The sequence below is a fragment of the Antechinus flavipes genome, chromosome 3 (genome assembly GCF_016432865.1).
Source record: "Antechinus flavipes isolate AdamAnt ecotype Samford, QLD, Australia chromosome 3, AdamAnt_v2, whole genome shotgun sequence".
NCBI classification, from domain to species: domain Eukaryota; kingdom Metazoa; phylum Chordata; class Mammalia; order Dasyuromorphia; family Dasyuridae; genus Antechinus; species Antechinus flavipes.
In genome coordinates, this window is record NC_067400.1 from 50,144,116 (window position 1) to 50,166,317 (window position 22,202).

Here is a 22,202-nt window from a genome sequence, read left to right on the forward strand (position 1 = left end):
AGGACATCATTTGCTTGGAAAACATCTGGTTAAGTTATAGGCCTCCTCTAATAGCCTGTCTGTAAAGCTCCCATTAGCTTAAGGGAACCCTCCCAGGGCTCTGCCTTAGCCACAAAGTAAGAAATCCCAGCGTTGAGGGCCAAGCTCCCACTCATTTCCTAATGCTTTTAGGCTGACCTACAGCCTCGCCAAGCATTTTGAAGCAAGTCTAAAAGGGAGGACTGACTGGGCCCTTAAAATACAAACCAGCAGGACTCACAATGTATTTTTATTTTCCCACAGAAACACCAGGAAACCTGGGGGCGTTGGGATTTTATAAAGTGTGATATTTCCTTTGGTTTTTGTTACTCACAGTAGTATCGGGTTTAGCTTTGTGGACTGTTTTTTTAAATTTTTATTTTAATTTTCTTCTTTACATGGAGATAGAATTATAATCATCATAATAAGGCATTTAAACAAATAAGAAAAATTGAAAGTGATTTTCCTTAGCTGGCCTATCACTCATGACAATTCCATTCAATGAGAAATGTTCCATTTTTCCTGTTGTTATGCATGATCAGCAATATAGCTCAAGTCCACTCCCCCACACTTTAAAAGTATCTGGCTTGCCCTTGGGGGAACAAAAACAAACCAATCAGAGTCTTTTCCCAGAAAGGGAAAAGCCAGAATATTTAAAAGGAGATTTTTCACTTAAGTAACATGCAATTGGAAGAATGTTGAGCCCTTCTGGGGAAAACCTACTAGTTTAACACCAGACACAAGTTAGAAGTAACTCTCCAGTTATTTGGATCTCAAAAATCCTGAGGAGGGCATATACCTACAAAATGTAGCTTTTCTCAAAAAAGCATAAAGGCCTTTACAGGTAGACAAACAATTGATTATGGGCCATTACATGTCAAGCACTGGGCAGGTGCTTCAGATACAAGAAGAAGGGTTCCCAATCTTTTTCTAATCAGAATTTCTTAGAATCAGAATGTGGATTCTCTCCAATCCACAATGATTTGGGGGTTTCTTGTTTTGATTTGGTTTGAGGTTTTATTTTTTCTGCTAAGGAACATTTCACCAAAATACAAATACCAACTAGGACATATGATTTCACTAATATTGGGAATTCCCAAAATAGGAAAATACCTACCAGTGCAAATGAGTATTTTCTTCATAATCTACAGAACTTGGACCCTTCTCTGGCTTACTAAAGCTCTTCAGTGCAGTGAGAGGTTAAGTTACTTGCTGACAGTCCCACAGCCAGTTCTTCCTGGCTCAAAGACCAGCTCGCTCTACCATCATCTCCCAGCTGCCTCTTTCACTAGAATAATGTAGTAATTTAAATGGTTCATATCAATCTTTGAATAAAAGACCTAAGAGATATGGAACCAGGGCAGATGCAGAAGAAAATGGCCGGGGCTGTCAACTATCGTTTGTTAAGATGTATAATTGGAAAAAAATAGTGGGAGCAAAGCAAATGCTCCTGTTAAGGAACGTGTGAAAATGGGCATTTTTGGTGGGTTTCATGTAAAGTTATCATCTCAAACACTGCAGTTAGGTAGTTTAGTAGTGAGAAAAATTTGAGTTCCAATTCTGCCTCAAATACTTACCAGAATCACTATCCTCAAGGCACTTAAAATTCTCTGCCTTAGTTTCCTCATCTGTAAAATGGTGGCCACAATTGTCTTTGCCCCAAGTTTTTTTTTTTTTTAACATAAAATGGGGACAATAATAAATGTTGTGAAGATCAAATGACCCCACCACACTAAAGTACTTTGAAACCTTAGATCCTAAGGTGGAATCCTTTAATCCATTTTTGTTTAACATTCTGCTGGCTGAATTTCAATATCATTAGGTTTCTTTGGGATCCTCTTATGTTTTATTTTATTTTGCCTTGTATATTTTGTCATATATTTTTAAAACATTATTCTGAAAACACCATAGTGATATGATTTAGGAGAGCAACTGCTGGTTCCAAATGCTGAAATGTTGACAGCAAATGTTGGGGTTCAGTCATGTGAAGAATTCTCAATGGCATTTCTCTTTGTCAAAAGATAGGTTTATTTAGGAGAAAAGATTACAGGCAAAATATACACAAGACACCAGGAGTGGTAAATGTGGAATAGAGCTGGGAGAGCCTATAGTTATCAAGGAAAGAGGCTTAAACCATTAAGTACAGAGAAGATAAGCAAAATATACCTCTTCACAATGAACCAGGAAAAGGCGGAGTATGCCTTTGGCTGGCAGGCTAAATCTGTAGAGGAGTTTAGCACCCTAAAAGAGCTAGTTATAAAAAGGAGAAAGAATAAAGGCATAATGGGGGACAAGAGACAACAAGAGGCACGGGGGGAACGGGAGAGATACCATCCCGTACAGAACTGGGATGGACCAAAGGGGCTCAGCAAAGATGGCATGAGCAATGGACAGATTTATAGGGAAAATAAAACCTCTGGGGGCTTGCCATAACTCAGATTTCCGGCAGCACACAGAGCAAGGTGGAGCCTCTGGAGACTTCCACAGAGGGTGGGACCCGGAGGCTAAACTGATCCTCTTCAGTGCCCAAACTCACCTGCTCCAGGAAGCAATTTCATCACTTCAGTCTTTCTCTGTCATCCACACCTAGTTATTCAGGACCTCATCATTAGGCTTCAAAGCCTACCCAAAGGGGTCCAGAAAGACTAAGAACTCTTAGGCTACATAAATGCAAGCTATAATTATTAGGGAAAATATCCCAAACCCCGGAGCCTTTATGCAAATGTTCTCTGGCTGTTGTTGACCAAGTTTTAAAAAAAAAAAAAAAGCTGAGTGGTGAAGGTTAGGGTTTTTTTTCTCAAACCACCCCAAATCATGGTGAAGGGTTTCCAACCTCAGTTTCCTCATCTGGAAAATGGGGGTGAAAATAGTAATCCCATCTCTCTGGGATCAAATGCATTCATGACCTCTGTAGATCTGTCTCCTTTCTCTCTCTAAATTCACGTGTATATATGAATATATGTAGTGTTTTAACAATAATATATCTAAGGATATACATATATATCCATGCACATGACCATCAATGCATAATATTCATATTTCATATACACAATTATGAATGTATGCATAAATATGGGCACACACATGATTATGGGTACATGTATAAATATGGGTGTAGACACGTACGGGTATATGCAGACATATGCAAAATGCAATTATGGGTGCATGCATAAGTGTGGGCATGTATGCAATTATGGGGGTATTCCTGAATATTAGCGTGTGCATACATACAATTATGGACACGTGCACATGAACAATTATGGGTATATGCACTATGGGCATCTATATTCCCGTATATGAGTGAATGCGTCTACAGCATGGCAAGTAGTTCTTCTTATTATTAATTAGTCCTGCTCCCTGTCCCCCTCTCCACCCTCCCCTCCCCCAGGCTAGGAACCCGTGACCTCACACCCGCACTTGCATTTCATAGGTTCCGCGCCAAGCCTGGGGGCGGGGCCAGAAGGGGCGGGGCCCGTTCCCCCCTGTCCTGGGCACGCCCCCGAACCCGGACCGGCGCTCTCCCGATCCTCCTCTCGCAGGTGGGGGTCGGGCCCTCCCTCGTCCCGCCATGGCCGAGGAGGCGCCGTCACCATCGTCCTCGTCCGCGCCGTCGGGGCCGCGCTGTCCCTTCCTCTTCAGGAGGTCGGGCCGCCCTCGGGCTTCCGCGGGCCGCCGCCGGAGGCGCGGGGCCGGGGAGGGGCGGCCCGACGGTGGTGGCAGTGGAGACGGCAGCGGCAGCAGCAGCGACGAGGCCCCGGCCGTCGTCCGGCCCGACCGGAAGCGGACCGTCGCCAACCCCATGATCCAGAAGAGCCGCGGGGCCAGCGGAGGCCGCGACGGCGACGAGGACCGCGCTCTGGGCCTGGCCGTGCTCTACCCGTCCAGTCGCTCGGCCAAGCCGGCCGGGCCCGAAGACATGGGCGCCACGGCCGGCTCGGAGCTGGACGCGGCCCGGGAACCCGGGGCCAAGGCGTGTGGACGCCAGGGGCCCATGCGCGCGCCCGGGCACCTGCGCGCCACAGTGCGCTGGGACTATCAGCCCGACGTGTGCAAGGACTACAAAGAAACCGGCTTCTGCGGCTTCGGCGACAGCTGCAAGTTCCTGCACGACCGCTCCGACTACAAGCACGGCTGGCAGTTGGAGCGCGAGGCTCGTCCCGACAACGCCGAGGCCGAGGCCGAGGCCTACGAGCTGGCAGCCGACGAGGACGTCGAGCACGGGCGCCTGCCCTTCCGGTGCTTCATCTGCCGTCAACCCTTCCGCAGTCCCGTAGTCACCCAGTGCCAGCACTACTTCTGCCAGGCCTGCGCCCTGCGCCACTTCCGCACCTCCCCGCGCTGCTACGTGTGCGAGCGCCACACACACGGCGTCTTCAACCCAGCCCGGGGCCTCGTGGCGCAGCTGCGGCGGCTGCGCGAAGCCCCCGACGGGTCTCCCGACGGCGCCAGCCCCACCCCCTAGACCAAGAACGGGCGGGCCAATGAGAGAGAGCTCCCTGTTAGCGAGCGGGCCAACAAATTATCACCCTGCGAGAGAGCGGGCCAAAAAAATTACCTCCCTGCGAGCGAGCGGGCCAATAAAAGAGCTCCCTGCCTCTGAAGTCGGAGTCTGGCCTTGAGTTGGGCGGGGGGGGAAGGGAGGGGGAGGGCCGCCTGCCGCTGGATAGCCTCGTGCCTCTTCCGGGGTCTGCAGAGCCCCGCTGCGGCCCCGAGTCACATCCACCGGCCACGGCGCAGGGAGACCCCACGGTCTGGGACAGCTTTTGGAACGTCTCGACATAGCCACTCGGAGGGATGGACGGACGGACGGAAAAGGGGATACAGAAAGATGGGGGGATGAAGGATGACTAGATCAATGGATAGGAGATGGATGGATGAGTGAGTCGTCGTGTAGGTAGACGGAAAGATAGATATCAGTGAATAGAAACGCAATACATATTTATAGTATCTGTATATACGGTTATTGTTGCCAGATTGTAAATAAGGAACCAAGTCGGTGAAACGTATTAATGGCTTGTTCCGTGTCTGAAGCACGATTTGAACTCTGGTTCTTCCTGCCTCTGGATCCAGGAACTACCCTCCCCTAGTTCCCGGCTTTGCCATTTCTGGGTTGGCCCGAGTCTTCACCTCTCAGGTACCCTATCTCTCAAAGTCATAATACAAACTCTTCCTCTCAAAATACTGTTATAAGGATCAAATGAGATGGTGTACAGGGAAGCACTTTGTAGATTATAAAAGCCAGTACAAATGAGAGTCTTGTGAGCCTAGGTTGGCCATCTAAAATCATGGTCTCTAACTTCTTTTTAATCACATACTCCTTTCACTAAACTGGGGAGCATTAAGCCCCCAATATGTATATACTTCAGTATAAATTGTACACATTCCTAATATGTATATAAATGATAAAATATCCAGCCAAATAGATATTTGAAAAAGATAAAAATACAATATTTGATACTAGATACACTAAGATTTCTTGACTAGGGGGGCTGAAGTGCCCTTTAGAAAAAACGGCTTGATAGAGGATGATTTGGAGAGGGGACAAAGGTGGAGAAACCAATTAGCCAATCATTGAAGTGAGCATTCAAAAGATTTGGGAAAGTCCCCTACGGGGGCCTTGGGTATCTGAATGGAGAAAAGACAAATGTGGGATATATGGAGACAGGAGGAGATTTGATAACTGCTTGTGTGCAGAAAAAACTTGGGGGTTGTCAGAATCTGGATGACCAGAAGAATGATGTCATAATAGTGATAAAGAACCTTGAAAAGGGGGTAGGTTTTGAAAGAAAGATGACATCTTCTGTATAGATCATAATATAATTGCTCCATTCATGTCCCATACAAAATGGGACAAAAAGGGGAGGGGATATCTTGCCAGTCACTGTCCCGGAATTTTGAACCTTGGCCATTGAAGCCATTAATATTTGCAGGGAGTAGATGACTTTGCCCAGTGGCACCAATAAAGCTGCTGCTAATGGGTTTTGGGGGAGCCCAAAAAAGCCAATGACAGCCTTATTTTTTTTATCTTTTTTTAATACACATTGTTTTATGAATTATGTTGAGAGAGAAAAGGCAGAGCTAAAAGGAAAAAACCATAGGAGAGATTTAAAAAACAACAGAAAAAAGAAGGGAACATAGCATGTGTTGATTTACATTATTTCCTTAGTTTTTTTTCTGGATGCAGATGGCATTTTCTATTCAAAGTTTATTGGGATTGCTTTGGATCACTGAACCACTGAGAAGAACCAAGTTCTTTCAGAGTTGAATCACACATTCTTGCTGTTGTCATATACAATATATTCCTGGTTCTGCTTCTTTGATTCACATCAGTTCATATAAATCTTTCCGGGCCTTTTCATATCAGCTTGTTCATTTTTTATAGAATAATATCCATTGCCTTCATGTACCACAATTCAGCCATTCCCCAATTGATGGGCATCCAATCCTTTCTTTGCTACCACAAAAAGAACTGCTACAAATATTTTTGCACATGTGGGTCCTTTCCCCTCCTTTATAATTTCCTTGGAATACAGACCCAGTAGAAGACACTGCTAGGTCAAAAGATGTTCAGAAGTCCCTTGTTCCAAATTGCTCTCCAGAATGGTTGGATCATTTCAGAGTTCCACCAACAATGTATCAGTGTCCCAGCTTTCCCACATCCCCTCCAACATTCAGCATCTTTTCCTGTCATCTTAGCCATTCTAAGAGGTGTGAGGTAGTAGCTCAAAAGTTGTTTTAATTTACACTTCTCTAATCAATAGTGATTTACCAATGACAGTCTTATTAAAGGGGAAGTTTGGGGAGTTTGCACCACTAAAGGAGGGAGTGGAAGTGGAGAGGAAGAATGTGGCAAGGCAAGAGTAAATGTGGCTTTAGAAACAGTCCCCAGAATTGACTCCCAGTGTATGATCCATCTTCACAGCTACTAATTGGTTGATCAACCTCTCTTTGAGAGTACACTGGAGTAAGCTGTGTCCCCTTTGAGGACTTTGAAAACCACCAACCTAGAGAATAGGAATTAAATTATACGAACCCTGTATGAAGAACAGTATTGGACATTTTATCAGTTCCTTAAGGAAATAACTCTATTTAAAGTCACCTTTTAAGAAAAATGGGTGTCTAATGAAGGGAAATATTTCCAAGGATAATGCAGAATATATTGGCTGATCCACTTGGGGCTTTTGATCTCACTTCAACAGCACTTTAGACCCAGAGATAGGGTTTAACATATGAAATGAGACAAAGAAATGAGAGGCACTCTCAGCAAAGATCCCAGAAGATAATGGGTAAAAATTCAAACACGTTTTCACCCAATCTGGCCTCTTTAATGTCTGCCCTTCAAATGGCCACTGTTCCATTCCTTATCTGACATCATCCAGCAACAAGGAGATTGCTAAAATGGCAAACTCAATCTTCATATCTAGTAAAGCAAAAATATTTGTGTGCAGAAGAGAGGAAAGGGCTGGCCAGGCTAAATATTGAGTATTTAAGCACAGAGATCATCAATTTTATTCTCACCTGTCACGTCTGATTACTCACATGAATCTTGGCCACCTGTTCTGTTTACTGATAATTAAGCGTTGCCAGAGGGAGGGGCATGGGCTCTTCCCTGTGATACACCAACCAATGGTTCAATCTCATGTTTTTTATGGCTTTTGAAGTGCTTCCCAAAATAACACCATTTTAAAGCACATTCAGTGCTTTAATATAAAATAAAAAAAATTCTGCATTATCCTTGCAAATATTTCCCTTCATTAGACTCCCATTTTTCTTAAAAGATGACTTTTTTTTTAAGTGACTTTAAATAGAGATATTTCCTTAAGGAACTGATAAAATGTCCAATATTGTTCTTCATGCAGGTCTCATATAATTTAATTCCTATCCCCTAGGTTGGTTGTTTTCAGAGTTCTCGAAGGGATACAGGTTTACTCTAGTATGCTTTCAAAGAGAGTGTAATCAACCAATTTCTATCTTATATTTTTTTGTCTTTGTAATCCCAATGTCTACCACCTTGCATCCTCCATACTTTTAAAGATGCTTGTTGATTGATTGAACCTTAGAAAAGCTTGCCTATTATGTGACAGAAATACCAAAGGGAAAGGTAGGGAGGAGATGAAACAGAAATTGTAGCTGGAATTAATAGAATATATGAAATCACAAATTCCACAAATTAAAAATAAATTGGAGGCAGGGACAAAAATGGTGGCTGTAAGCACATAGGCTCCACTGAGCAAATTCCTTTTTTGGAACTAATTCAAGGGCTGAATAAAAGCTACTGGTGCTTCATTGAGTGTAGTTAGGGGCATTTAGGTATTGTGGTGGACAGAGTGTGGAGCCTAAAGTCAGGTTTGGCTGACAAACTGTGTGATCCTAGGCAAGTCACTTAACTGCCTCACTTTATCTGTAGAATGAGCAGGAGAAACAAATGGTAAATCACCCCAGTATCTCTGCCAAGAAAAACCCAGATGGGATTAACAATGAGTCAAATAGGAAAAACAACTGAACAACGGCAGAATATAGTGAGACTTTGAGATGGAGACTTGTTCTTGTGGTACTCTGTTATAAAGGTACATCCATCTATTTAGTACATAGACTTCCAACAAATATTTGCCTCTGAGACCTCCAATTAGGTTATAGGAACAAAGGATTAATACCTCTGGCTCTGGTTTTAACCCATCAGTCAAAAAGTATATTCAGGAGTTTAAACTTAAGTACCTTAGAAAAACACACAAGAAGATGCTATTCAGAAAGTATCTATAGTCATTGATATTGAGTGTGATTGCCTTTCTATCTCTTTCTCATTGAGTCAAATGTGTCTCTAAGCCCTGAACAATCAGAACGATTGCTACTTCATGTCACAGGATGTCTGGGATGGGCATCCCTTTCTAAGCATGATCCCTTCAGAGAAACATTTCCATTCATTAAGCTCCCGCTAACCTAGCTTACCTGGAGAGGGAAATTATAAACTGCTCTGGTATCTTTGCCAAGAAAACCCCATGGATAGTATTGCCATGCTTTGGTCCATGGAGTCCCGAGGAATCAGACACAGCTTGACAGAAAATCTAGCTTTAGTCCAAGATCACGCAGTATGAAGCAAAGATCCCAGGTCTTGTTTTCCCCACCACCCCATCCTATTCCACATTAGCCCCCCTCGAAAGAAAAGATGGAGGTTGGAAATTGCCATAGGATCCCCATTTTAAAGATGAGGAAATCAAGACTTAGAGGCAAACAGATTTGCTTAAAGTGACCCAGTTAGAAATCAGCAGAGTGGGAAGTTTTAACCTAAGACTCCTAGCATTTTCTCCTACTAAACCGAAATAATCAGTTCTGTTTCCCTAAGGGAAATAAGCTGAACTGGCTTTCAAATAGAGACGAAAGGAAAAAAATCTGAAGTGAGTTTGGCATTAAATGCCCATTCCTTCAAAGAAACACTAGCAATAGTTGGATATTAAAAAGGGAAGGGGAAAAAAAGGACAATTATTGTTTAGGGGGAAATTGCCACTTATGTCACTGTAAAGAATGAATAGACTTTGAGCTTGCCTCAGATTTCCTCTCCCAGGAACAAAGAAAGGGTAAATAATCATGGCAAATATAAGGTTTAATTTGGAAGAGTGAAATTATAGAATGATTTTGTTACTCCCCTTGCCTTTTCTGTGGCAATTGGGACAGCTCTTGACAGTGCTGGGAAGCTCTTGGCACCCAGCCAGATCGTTCTCAGACAAAAAAGACACCGGAAAAATGAACTGCCAGGACCTGTTTTATTATTTTTACAAGGAGCAAATAACCTCATGATGAGGAGCAGCCTAATTGGCCGCCTTGAGATCTTTAATAGAAGGATCAGATGTGTTCCTGCCAGTAAAATTGTTGAAAGTTTTTCATAGAAAGTGTATCTTCCCAGCAGCCTGGCTCAGGATTGTGCTATCTGAGCTTACCAGCAGAGGCTAACCAGTGCAGAAAAGGTGAATTTAGGTCTGTATCCCTTCTTCTTTCGCACACATAACTTAGTAAAGAGAGTTTTATGCTCACCTTGAATGGGGCCCAAGCCCTTAGCATAGGAGACTGTTTTGTACTGGGACAGAATGCATCTTATCTAAACACTCAGTCACTTAATCTTGCAACTCAAGAATGAAAGAATCAACTCAAGTGATTTCAAGGGTTGGAAGAAAAAAAAAGGCGGAGGGGGGGAGGGGAGTTGGAGCCAATGGAAGAGAGAAACCCAGGTTTGCAGGGGGAACCAGTAATCAAAGACATCCAGTCCCCTGGGGGGGTTCCACCCCTCTGTGCTGAGGGAAGCCATGGAAAGTGTTACTGGCGCAATAAAACTCTTAGCTTTGTTCTGGGGGACATTATGCAGGAGAGACCACAGCATGCAAATAACCAGCCCAGGGCAATTATATAAAGTGGATGAAATTTGCTTGATCGCAAAAGCACTTTTAGAAAGTCGTCCCTTCCCTGACCTTCAAGGGTTTTAACTCTAAGCACCCCTCTATCTGGTCTCCTTTTTCCCCAGGGCCTTTTTTTCTGAGCTAGTGGGCAACTAAGGTACTAGAAGGGTGAAAGGGTAAAAACCATAGGGTATCTGTTTGAATCCCAACTCTGCAAGAAAATCTCTTCCTTAATCTGAGTTTCTTCATCTAGGGGACAGAAGAACAGTGATGGATACTTTTCTTGCCATCTTGGGGGACCTGGGGACCTAGGGGCAAACAGAAGCACCTGACAATGATATGATGATCTCTGCTGTCCCCATTTTATAGGTAAAATTAAGGAATTGGGCTAGGATCTCTCAAAGATGAATAAATAAGTTAGCATTAACAGAGGACTTAATGTTGCAAACAATGTGACAGGCCATCTGAGAAGACCTGGGCTCAAATCTCTAGTCCTCAACATTTAAATATTCAGAGTAAGTCACCCACCTCAAAAAAGGCCTGGCAACCTCTAAAACTAGTAAATTATTGTAGATTTTGCCGATCTGCCTCTTTTCTTTAGAGTGGCCGCTTTTGAGTACATACTGGAATTTAACTTAGAAGATCGAGGTTGTCAGAGAAATTCACTCAAGGTTTAAATGGTAACAAGTTGATTGGGGTGAGATTTTTTGTGTTGTTTTGTTTGTTTTCCTATTGAATTAACTAGTTGAGTAAAAAGGTATTTGACTTCAGACACTTATTAGCTGTGTGACTCTGGGCAAGTCATTTAACCCTGTCTCCCTCAGTTTTCTCATTTATAAATGAACTGGAGAAGGAAATGGCAAACCTTTGCAGTATCTTGGTCAAGAAAACTCCAAATGGGGTCACAAAGAGTCGGTCATGATTAAAAAACTATTTAACAACAACAAAAAAATTGTTAAATATTCAAACCAGTGTTAAGGAATGATAAAATGGCAACTACTTGATTAAATAATAGATCTGGAACACAGTGCTAAAAAATTTCCAGAGCTATTATTTAATCAACTAGTTGATATTTATACACACACACACACAATATATATGTAGTATTTCATTGAAGATATTCACACTTGTCAGAGTTCTGTTAGAACCGAAATTCCTTTGGGACATAAATTGTACAATACAGCTACTAAGGTCCTTTATACTCTAATTCTGTGAAGCTGTGATCTCACAACACTGTGGAGTCGGCACAGAAGGTATCTCCATTTTACCGATGAAGGAAAAAAAAGCAGTTAAGTGATTTGCTCATAGTCCCATCGTAAAAATACCAGTGGCAGGATTTGAACTTAGATCTTCCTGTTTTCAAGTCTAAAGCTCTGTTCCGTGATGCCTTTTGGTTTATAAAAAGCAAATCCTCCTCCGATGAGAAGTGTAATACCAGCAGTCTTATGAAACTCTTATAATAGGGTCTATTAATGGGCAGTAGGAATAGCATGTCAGGTAATCTATGCAACAAGCCAGTGGTGATGTTGGCGAGATAATTGGCAAACCATCCTACGTAGTCTAAAACCAGTCCCGTGTGCAAACAATACCATTTGTGTTGGGAGAATGGGAGGGGGAGGAGACAAGCCTGGGAACTTTCTCTCAAAATCCCCCGGCTTTAGCACAGTGCCCTTCATGTAACAGATAGAGAATTAAGTTTGTCTGTTGAATTAGGTGACAGATCATTCACTGTAGAATTAGATGATAAATCATTCACTGATGGCACTGATCGCGCTCTACCCATTTCAAAATGCCAGGTTCATGTGACAGTTCAGAAATCCCTATTAATAATTTACAGTCTCTCAGACACCCACTGGTATTCAGCTCTTCGCTCTTACCTCCCCACGTCCAATCGTTGGTCAGATCCTATAGCTTCCATCTTTATATCCCCCTTCTTTACTCTGATGCTTCCACCAACCAGGTGCAGATCCTTATCACTCCAGACCTAAACTATTGTAATGACTGCTCCCTACCTCATCTCTGCCTGCTCCAGTACATCTTCCTGGACTCGGCTATCAAATTAATCTTCCTAAAGGGCAAATCTGACTACATCACTCCCATTCAATAAACTCTACTGGCTCCCTGTCACTTTTAGGATCAAATATAAAAATCTCCTGTTTGGTATTGAAAAAAGTCTTTCACACCTTGTCCCTTTCCTACCTACAATTTTCTTCCACTTCCCCCAGACCACCATGAAATCTGCAGCTTCTTTGCTATTGCTCCCACAAGGCATTTCATTTCCACAGTCCAGGAAATTTCACTGGTACTAGTCCCTATGCTTGGAATATTCTCTTTCTTCATCTTCATCTTCTGGCCTCTCTGGCTTCCTTTGTCTCATCTAAAATCCCATCTTCGAGAAACCTTTTCTGATCCCCCTTAATGCTAGTCTTCTCTCTGTTGCTTACTTCCTACTTATCCTGTATATTGCACATAGTTATTTGCATACTATCTTTACCACTGGATTATGGATTTCTTGAAAGCAGAAACTGTCTTTCTTTATATCACCAGTGCTTAGCATAGTGCTTGGTGCTTAATAAATTGACTAACCGATTGATCTGCCCTTCTCTACCTGTGTGGAAACCACAAGTGAAAGCTTTTATATAAATCAACCCCTTATACCCTTATTATCCCTAATCTGAATCAAAGATGGTAGCTTTCAATTAGCATTTGAATCCTCTGGATCCCTAGGTTGAATGACAAATCATTTGGATTCAGAACTACAAAGACATTTTAATATTTTACTCATCTGAGGAAAACAAAGGAGGCAGATCTAGCTGAATTTTCAGTAGATGAAAGCTGCTGTCACTGTCTATTAAAAGACCCTTCAAATCAATCTCTGGACAGCAAGAGATGTCTTCCATATAGAAAGCGATTTCAAGTAAAATGCATTGGGAGTATTAGCTTGGGAATCCACACTCTCCACACTCACCACTTAAATTACTTCATTGGTAAATATAGTACTATCAAGCTAAAATCTAGAAGGTTGGATGACTTGCCCGTGATCATACAGGGGTTACTTACCAGAAGTGGGATTTGAATTCAGAATATCTGACTCGAGTCTACTATACCAGGCTGCCTCCCCAAAATCAGTCATTATTATTAAATTATTATTAGGCTTCTACTATGTGACCTCATAGAGTTATGAGAGCTCAAATGGGAAAATACTAAATAATTCTATCTCACTATACAATTATAGGACCTAGGACTCTTACAATCAAAGTTGCTCAAAGGACTCCAAATAGATCATTTATGGAGAGACTATGGAGAGGGATCAGGGCATCAAAATCTCCGGAACAATAGTCTTTTCTTGTGAAATTTGTCATCTACATAGAAAAAATATTTAAACTTCTTCATGAATAGAAGGCAGAAGAGTATATGGAAAGGGTACTGAATTGGAAGGTTCAATCACAACTCTTCATCTCGTTATCTTTTTCATTTATTTTTGGGAGCTTTGTATGATATAAAATTGGAAGGCAAGGCTGCAGATGAATATGGCATTCCACTGGCTTGACTTCAGAGAGCCCAAGTTAACCTCCATGCCACAATGGGCCATCAGTTGAAGACATTAGAACCTCTAATTTCCAGGTCTTCTAGCTGTCATTTATGTGATATCTACTGGCTAAGTTCAAAAGAGGTAGATCAAGGCAATAAATATTTATTGATCACCTACAATGTATCAGACACTCTGTTACGGTAATATAAATACAAAAAATAGAAAGAAAACTATTGCCTTTATGGAGCTTATATTTTTAAAAATTCTTAATAGTATATTATTTTTCCCAATTGCATATCAAGACAATTTTTAAGATTCATTTTTTATTTTATTAAAACTTTTTTTTTAATTTTTCAAACCATATGCATGGATAATTCTTCAATATTAACCCTTGCAAAACCTTGTGTTCCAATTTTCCCCCCTTTCCCCCACTCCTTCCCCTAGATGGCAAGTAGTGCAATATATTTAGCATTCATTTTTACAAAATTTTGAGTTCCAATTTTTTTGCTCCCTCCTCCTCCTCTCTTCTGAAAATGATAAGCAATAAGATATAGATTATACATGGGCTTTCATGTGAAACTTATTTTTATATTAATCACAATTATGAAAGAAGAAATAGATCAAAGGGAGGGTAGGGAAAAAACATAAAAAAGGATAAAGTGAGGAAAGTATGCTTTTGTTTGCATTCAGAGTCCATCAGTTCTTTATCTAGATGTGGACAGAATTTTCCTTTGTGAGTCTTTTGTACTTGCCTTGGATCATTGTGTGGTTGAGAAGAGCTGACTCAGTCATAGTTGATCAACGCATAGTGTTGCTGATACTGTATAAACTGTTTTCCCGGTTCTGTTCATTTCACTTTTCATCAGTTCTTTCAAGTTTTAGGTTTTCCTGAAATCTGCCTGTTCATCATTTCTTGCACAATAGTATTCCATTACATTCAAATACATACCAGCGCTCATTCAGCCATCCTCAATTAATAGATATCCCCTCAATTTCCAATATGTTGCCACTAGGAAAAGGGCTGCTGTAAATATTTTTTACACATATAGGTCCTTTTCCTTTTTTTAATGATCTCCTTGGGATATAAAGTAGTGATAATGCAAGATCAAAGGATATGTACAGTTTGGTTGCCCTTTGAGCATATTGTTCTCCAGAATTATTGGATCAATTCACAATTCCACCAACAATGTATTAGTGTTCCAGTTTTCCCACATCTTCAGCATTTATCATGTTTCTGAAGCTTGCATTGTAATGAGAAAAGATAGCACTCATACACAAAAGGGGAAGACAGGCATCAGCCTGAGGTCTTAGTACTGAAGTCAAGAAAGTCAAAGCAGAGCTGGGAGAAGACAGATGCTCAGCTTCCCTGGCTCATCTCCAAAAAAAGAGGCTTCAGAAGGGAAATAGTGAAGGCAGGACAAAGGGATATTCCAGTGTGAGGAACCCTCTCCTCTCCTTCTCCTCCCCCCACTGAAAGAAGTCCCCAGGTGAGACAAGCTCAGTGAATTCTGGAAAGACAAAAGAAGAGCCAGGAGGGACTTTGAAGATGGAAGTGGGTACACTAACTTTGTAATGAAATTCCAGAATGGAACCGACAAGAGAATAACCTCAAACTCTTGATCTTTAGGAATTAAAGACATTAGCCTGATATTGTATGTGATTATAGGCAAAATAGAAAACAATACAAAAGAAATGTCCTTCTAAATCTCCTATGAATTTGTTTATATTTGAAGGAGTATTCATTTGGGGATAGGATGGAAGAGCAGAGGGGATAGATAGAAAATAATAAAATAATTAATGACATGATGCAAAGAGCACTGTGCTGGCGGTCAATAGACATTTGAATTCAAATCCTTCAGTACTTGAGAGCAATGTGTACAGTGCAAACAGGCAAGTAAATTAACCTCTCAGACTATTTCCTCATCTGAAAAATGGGAATAATCATACTTGCAGTATGTCCCAAATGTAATGAGAATCAACTCAAGTAATGTGAGTTTAAAACCTTTAAGTTCTATATAGTTACCAGTTATAATCGTGATCCAATAATGATTAATTAATAATAATAATAATAAATAGACTATACATGTATTATAAAGTTTTTAAAGTACTTTTTACATAGAGTATTTTAATTGACCCTCACAACAGCTGTTTTTTCGCAAATGCCATATTATTATTATTCCTATTTTATAAATGAGGAAAATAAGGCTAAATGATTTGGTCAGGCCCACACAATTGGTTTGTGCTGAATTTGAACTTGGATCTACATAATTCCAAGTCCAACACTTTATAACCACTCTTCCATATTATAAATCCAATAGCGATCAGGGTAGCTGTTAGTTGCTGCTTTGATCTAAGTGACTGTTGGAATGCCCCAATATATCCTAAGGCAGAGGAGGAAACACTGAATCCAGTTGGATGAAGGAGAAATGAGAAATCCCTTCATCCCTAAGTGGAAACAGTAACTTCAATATGGTCCAATACTATTTCTTCAAAATTTTAACGCTTGGATGAAGACAACCTGTGGATATCCCACCTGGAAACAGGGTAACATATTGTGGAAACCATCTCAGATTAGTTTTAGAATTGTGGACCTATCAAAGAGCCATCAAACTGTGCATACCCTTTGATCCAAAAATATTTCTACTGGACCTGTATCCCAAAGAGATCATAAAGGAGAGAAAGGGACCCACATTTGCAGAAATGTTTGTGGGAGCCCTCTTTGTAGTAATAAGGAACTAGAAACTGAGGGGATGCCCATCAGTTGGAGAATGGCTGAATAAGTTATGGTATATGAATGATTTGGAATATTACTCTTCTATAAGAAATGATCAGCAGGATGATTTCAGAGAGGCCTGGAGAGACTTACATGAACTGATGCTAAATAAAATGAGCAGAACCAGGAAATCATTGTACATGGCAACAAAAAGATTATGAGATGATTAATTCTGATGTATGTGGCTCTTCTCAATGAGATGATTCAGGCCAGTTCCAATGATCTTATGATAAAGAGAGCCATTTGCACCCAGAGAAAGATTTTGGGGACTAAATGTAGACCACAACATAACATTTTCACTTTTTTATTGTTGTTTGCTTGAATTTCGTTTTCTTATTATTTTTTAATCTGATATTTCTTGTGCTGCACGATAATTGTGGAAATGTGTATAGAAGAACTGCACATATTTAACATATATTGGATTACTTGCCACAATCCAATATTACGGGAAGGGGGTGGGAAAGGGAGGGAAAAAAAATTGGAACACAAGGTTTTTAATGGTGAATGTTTTGAAAATAAAAAAATTGTGGGCCTAGACTGAAGTCAAACATATAGAAAGAACTCAAAAGCAAGACCTAAATCCATTGCTGACAGTCTCTTCACTTCTGCAGTATTTTACCTATTGGATGAATTAAGATTTTCAGAAAACAAATGGATTAGTGGTCTTGAAAGCAATATTTCCATGGAAATTATCTAATAGATATAAATACAGACTTACTAAACTTTTTATTTTTTTTCAGAATCATTCATTTAGTGAGCATTTTTTTTTTTTTTTGTAAAGCCATTCTGTGAGCAAGGCATTGTGCCAGACAACTGAGAAGAGACAAAGATAAATAGGATAAGGCATGGTCGCTGCCCTGAGGGAGCTCAAAAGCCAGGAGGGGAAGATAAAACAAACAATAACTGGAAGGACAGCACAACTCCAAAGCTCGATTCTGAAAGCAGGGGGAGTGATTACCATGAAGTAGAGGAGGTATCCCTCAAGGATGGGGACATTTTCTTATTGTCTTAGTAACTTAAAACACCTAGCACATACAGGTTTAATAAATGGAGTGGCGAGGATATGGTAGGGCTTCTATAGGCAAAATTAGGGTGAGAGGAAGGAGAAAAGCCAAACCGGTAATCACCAAAGATATGTCCAGTTTCCCAAATTGCCATTTTCCCCCATTGTGGCAAGAGCACTTTGTAACCAGGATGTAGTTTTAAAATATTAACTTAAAAAAAGTGACCTTAAAAAGTATAATATTCAAGCAAACTTAGAAAACTTCAGCAATCCTCCATAATTAAAGTAATAAAGCCATAGAAAAGAGGTTAGCTCTGGCTCCAGAACTGAAATATTTCCCTATGAAATGTAATCTTGTCTTGTCAATGATGACTTTTTAGAAATGCCATCTAAGAGACCTCAAAGAAGTTCTGCCTCAATCCCTAGAGGGCTCTATATCCCTCTGGGCTTATAGTATTTCCCTTGGTGGACACACACACACACACACACACACACACACACACACACACACACACACACGAAAAGAAGGGGCTGGGAGTATTCTTCATTGCTCACCAGACAAAGTCAACCCTCCTCTGGTAAAGGTCTCATCACTTTTCTAAGTCTGTTGCAGTTTAAGATTCTCTATGCCCTCTCTGTGATGAACTTTGGTGCAAGAAAAGCTTCTCAATCTCTTTCTACATGACTATCATGCATTCTTTTTTTCATTTTATTATAGCTTTTGTTGACAAAACATATGGATGGATAATTTTTCATCATTGACCCTTGAAAAAACTTCTGTTCCAACTTTTCTCCTCCTTCCCTCCACCCTCTCCCCTAGATGGCAGGTAGTTTCATACATATTAAATATGTTAAAGTATATGTTAAATACAATATATGTATACAATTTATACAGTTATCTTGCTGCACAAGAAAAATCATATTTAGAAAGAAGGTAAAAATAACCTGAGAAGAACAACAAAAATGCAAGCAAACAAAAACAGAAAAAGTGGAAATGTTATGTTGTGGTCCACACTCATTTCCCAGTGTTCTTTCGCTGGTGTAGCTGGTTCTCTTCATTACTGATCAATTGGAACTGATTTGGATCCTCTCATTGTTGAAGAGAGCCACTTCCATCAGAATTGATCCTCATATAGTATTGTTGTTGAAGTGTATAATTATCATGCATTCTTAAATCCAATATTCCTCCTGCGCCACCTTGATCTGCACTGTCATAAACCAGCTTTTATGCTTTAGATGCTATACATTTGCACACCCACTTCTTTAGATTTTTCAAAGCCATTTTTATATTATAACAGAAAAAAATAGTGTCATTACAGTTTTATGATTTGCAAACTGCTTTTTCCTTAAAAAAGAAAAGTGTAAGATAAGTTATACAGATGTTAGTTTAATTTTCACAGAGGAGGAGACTGAAGCCAGAAGAGTGAAGGGATTTGCCCCTGGTTTCTCAGCCAGCAAGCATCAGAGATGGCCCAAATAGACATACTTCCATTCCCTTCATTCAAAAGCTGAGGTGTGAGGGTAATTTGTTAATCTGACCCAAGATGTGAATTCATATAACTTGCCCTGTAAAAGCTTGAGTTTCTGCAATGTTAGCATCTAGGGACTGAGACCCATCTGTTTCTTCATCAAATAAGACAGAAAAACTTGGCAGAGATGGTTCCATCAAAGAGACAGCAGCAGGTCTGTAAAATATTGCTTTGAGTTTTAGGACTGGAGCCTGGGAAATGAATATATTTACCACAAATTACCCCACTTAGCATATACACTGTGAACTATGCCCAAGTCCAGAGGTTTAATTACTGTGTTTGCATGTACTAGGTTTATTAATAATTTCATGTTGAATGAATGTGTGAACAAGGGAATGGATGAAAGGATGAGCGGATGAATGGATGGGTGGATGATTCTCACTAGATTATCCATCAGCTCCTTTTCTTAAATAAAGAGAAAGGGAATGAAGTGATGTCATGAGTAAGAGAGAAGACTCCCAACAAATAGACATTTCAAGGGATTTATAGGATAAAAGTTGAGAATGACCTAAGAAATCACTCCTCCCTTTCCAAACTCTTCACTTTACAGGACAGGAAACTGAGGTCTAGACAAGTGAGCAGGCTTACCCAAAGTTCCATTGGGATCTCACTAATGACATAGGCAGAAGTAGAACCCAGACATCCTGCCTATTGTCTGTTGTTCTTTCCATCATAATATGGGATTCCGCTTCAGACTTATATTTTAAAGCTGGTTGGGATTTTTGTCTGTAAGTCTCTCATATAGAAAACTGTCCCAGAGGGAGACATTCTGCTCTCTTGTACTGTCCTTGTTTTTGTACAAACAGATTTTGGAATGTCAATCTGTTGTCTTTCATAAAAACACAGAAGTTGCCTTTGGACAACAGTTCTGCCTCTATCTCTACCTCCCAAGCCAGGCTGAATTTTACCCTCTTTCAAATCTAGTGGAAAAATCACTGATATTTTTCCTGACCCCATCTTTAATTTTATTCCTATGTATATTTCCCAAGCTGAGAAATAAAAAGAAACAGTAAAGTTACAAGAAGGCACCCTAATTGGCCATTTCCCTTCCCTTACCAAAGATGTAATTGAATCTAATGAGAAAAACATTTATATTGCAAGTCTGTAGTTTTATTTCTAGGTCAAACGCAATTTTTTTTTCAATTTTGGCAGAAACCCTTAAGGACCCGACTATTTTCTATTCTCCCCAGTTCAGTTCAGATTTAATTCAACAAATATTTATCTGTCTATTATGTGCCAGGGATTATGCCTGGTGCTGTGTTTTGTGGTTGTTGTTCAGTTTTTTTCACTCATGTTTGATCTTTAAACCCTATTTAGGGTTTTGTGGCAAAGATATAGAAGTAGTTTGCCATTTCCTTCTCCATCTTATTTAACAGATGAAAAAACTGAGATAAATAGAATTAAGTGACTTACCCAGATTCACACAACTAGTAATAAATGTCTAAAGCCAAATTTGAACTCAGATCTTCAAAACTCTGAAGCCAGACTCTGAGCCTGGAGTTCTACCCACTGAACTAAGCTACAAAAGTAAAAATAAAACCATCCCTACATTAAAGGAGCTTACATTCCACTGGAAGGAATACAGCATAGACATAAGTAAGTGAATTAAAAAACACACACATAAAAACTACTGCAAAGTAATAGCAAGGAAGGAATATTAATAATTTACAAGATTAGTAATGACATATATTATGAGTCATCTGAATTATACTTTGAAGGATTCCTCAAAATGGGGACCACTTTTTCAAAAGCAGAGAAGAAATGAAATAGAATGTCTTACATGGAGAAGAGCTAGCAGGATAATTTGACTAGAACAGAGAGAACAGAAAGGGGAGTGATCTGAAATAAAACTGAAAAAATCAATGGGAGACCAATTAGAGAGAATTTAAATGTCAGGCTGAGGCATTCACATTTTAACCCAGAAGTAATAGGGAGTTACTGAGGATTTTCCAAAGAAGTGGGAGATGCTTTAGCAATATCAGTTTGACAGCTATGTGGAAGATAGATGTCATGGATGTAAGATTAATAAAACTTGTCATTTGACTGGATATGGGGCATGAGGGAGAGAAGGGACTGGATTGAAGGATGACTGTCAACTGGACCAGAGTCAGCCTCTAATCTGGGTAGCTAGAGCTGAAAAGAGCAGGCTAGAGACAGGACAATCAGGACACAAACAAAAGTTTAATTTCAAAGTGAGGGAAATGGCTTGCAAGCAAAGATATATACCAGAGCTGCCTCTAATGGAAGGAATCTGAGGCAATGTGGGGAGTTTTTTAATACTTATACCTATGGTTACCCAGAGAGTTCTAGCCCTGACAACAGGAGTAACAGCAGCAGTGTTTCAAGTTTGATTCAGAGCAAGCAAGGCTTCATGGCCAGAAACATTTCTGGGATTTTGCTATGGCTGAGATCATTCAGAGAAGGAGAGCAAAAGATTGTTGTTATACCAAGCTCAGAGCACAGCCTACTTGCCACCTTAGCTCTGGAAAAAGAGGGTCTCCTAATATCTTGACATTTCCCCCTTTTGGCCAAAGGCAAGGAGTCTGAAAGAACCCTTACCTTTATGACCAAGAAGGGAGAAGCAAGCCAAGATACCATGAAAGGACAGTTGGACCAGGATAAGATGTTAGTTCTTTGAGGGAAACTACTGGGGAAATGTGTCTCAAGTAGCCAATGTTTGCTAGTAGGAAGAAAAGTGAGAGAGGGGGCAGCAAAATTGTAAAGAAGAAAGTGACAACATACACTTGAATCAGCCTTGGTGGTGTTATATTCAGACCTCATCCAAAATCTTGGGACAGCTATCTCATCTGGATGTCGGCTGCTTCTGGATCCATACTAGACAAAGCTTGAGGTCCCTGGAGGGTTTCACTGTCTACTGAGGAGCAGGGGCTTTCTTCAGTTGATCCACAAGTTTGGCAGCTGTGAAAAGAGTCAGGACAAAATAGGGTCCCTCAGAGAAAAT

At 40.5% G+C, this 22,202-nt stretch overlaps 2 protein-coding genes across 2 annotated transcripts in view; both read left to right on the plus strand.

The window, feature by feature from the left end:
• Positions 1–22,202, plus strand: part of SLC9A9 (solute carrier family 9 member A9) — a 719,994-nt gene that overhangs the window by 680,579 nt on the left and 17,213 nt on the right. The gene's annotated exons all lie outside the window — the stretch shown is intronic.
• On the plus strand, positions 2,302–4,619 carry LOC127553345 (E3 ubiquitin-protein ligase RNF113A-like). The gene is made up of 2 exons (XM_051983988.1): positions 2,302–2,355; positions 3,449–4,619. Exons 1-2 carry the CDS (start codon positions 2,302–2,304, stop codon positions 4,478–4,480), a joined length of 1,086 nt encoding a protein of 361 aa, XP_051839948.1. The 3' UTR covers positions 4,481–4,619.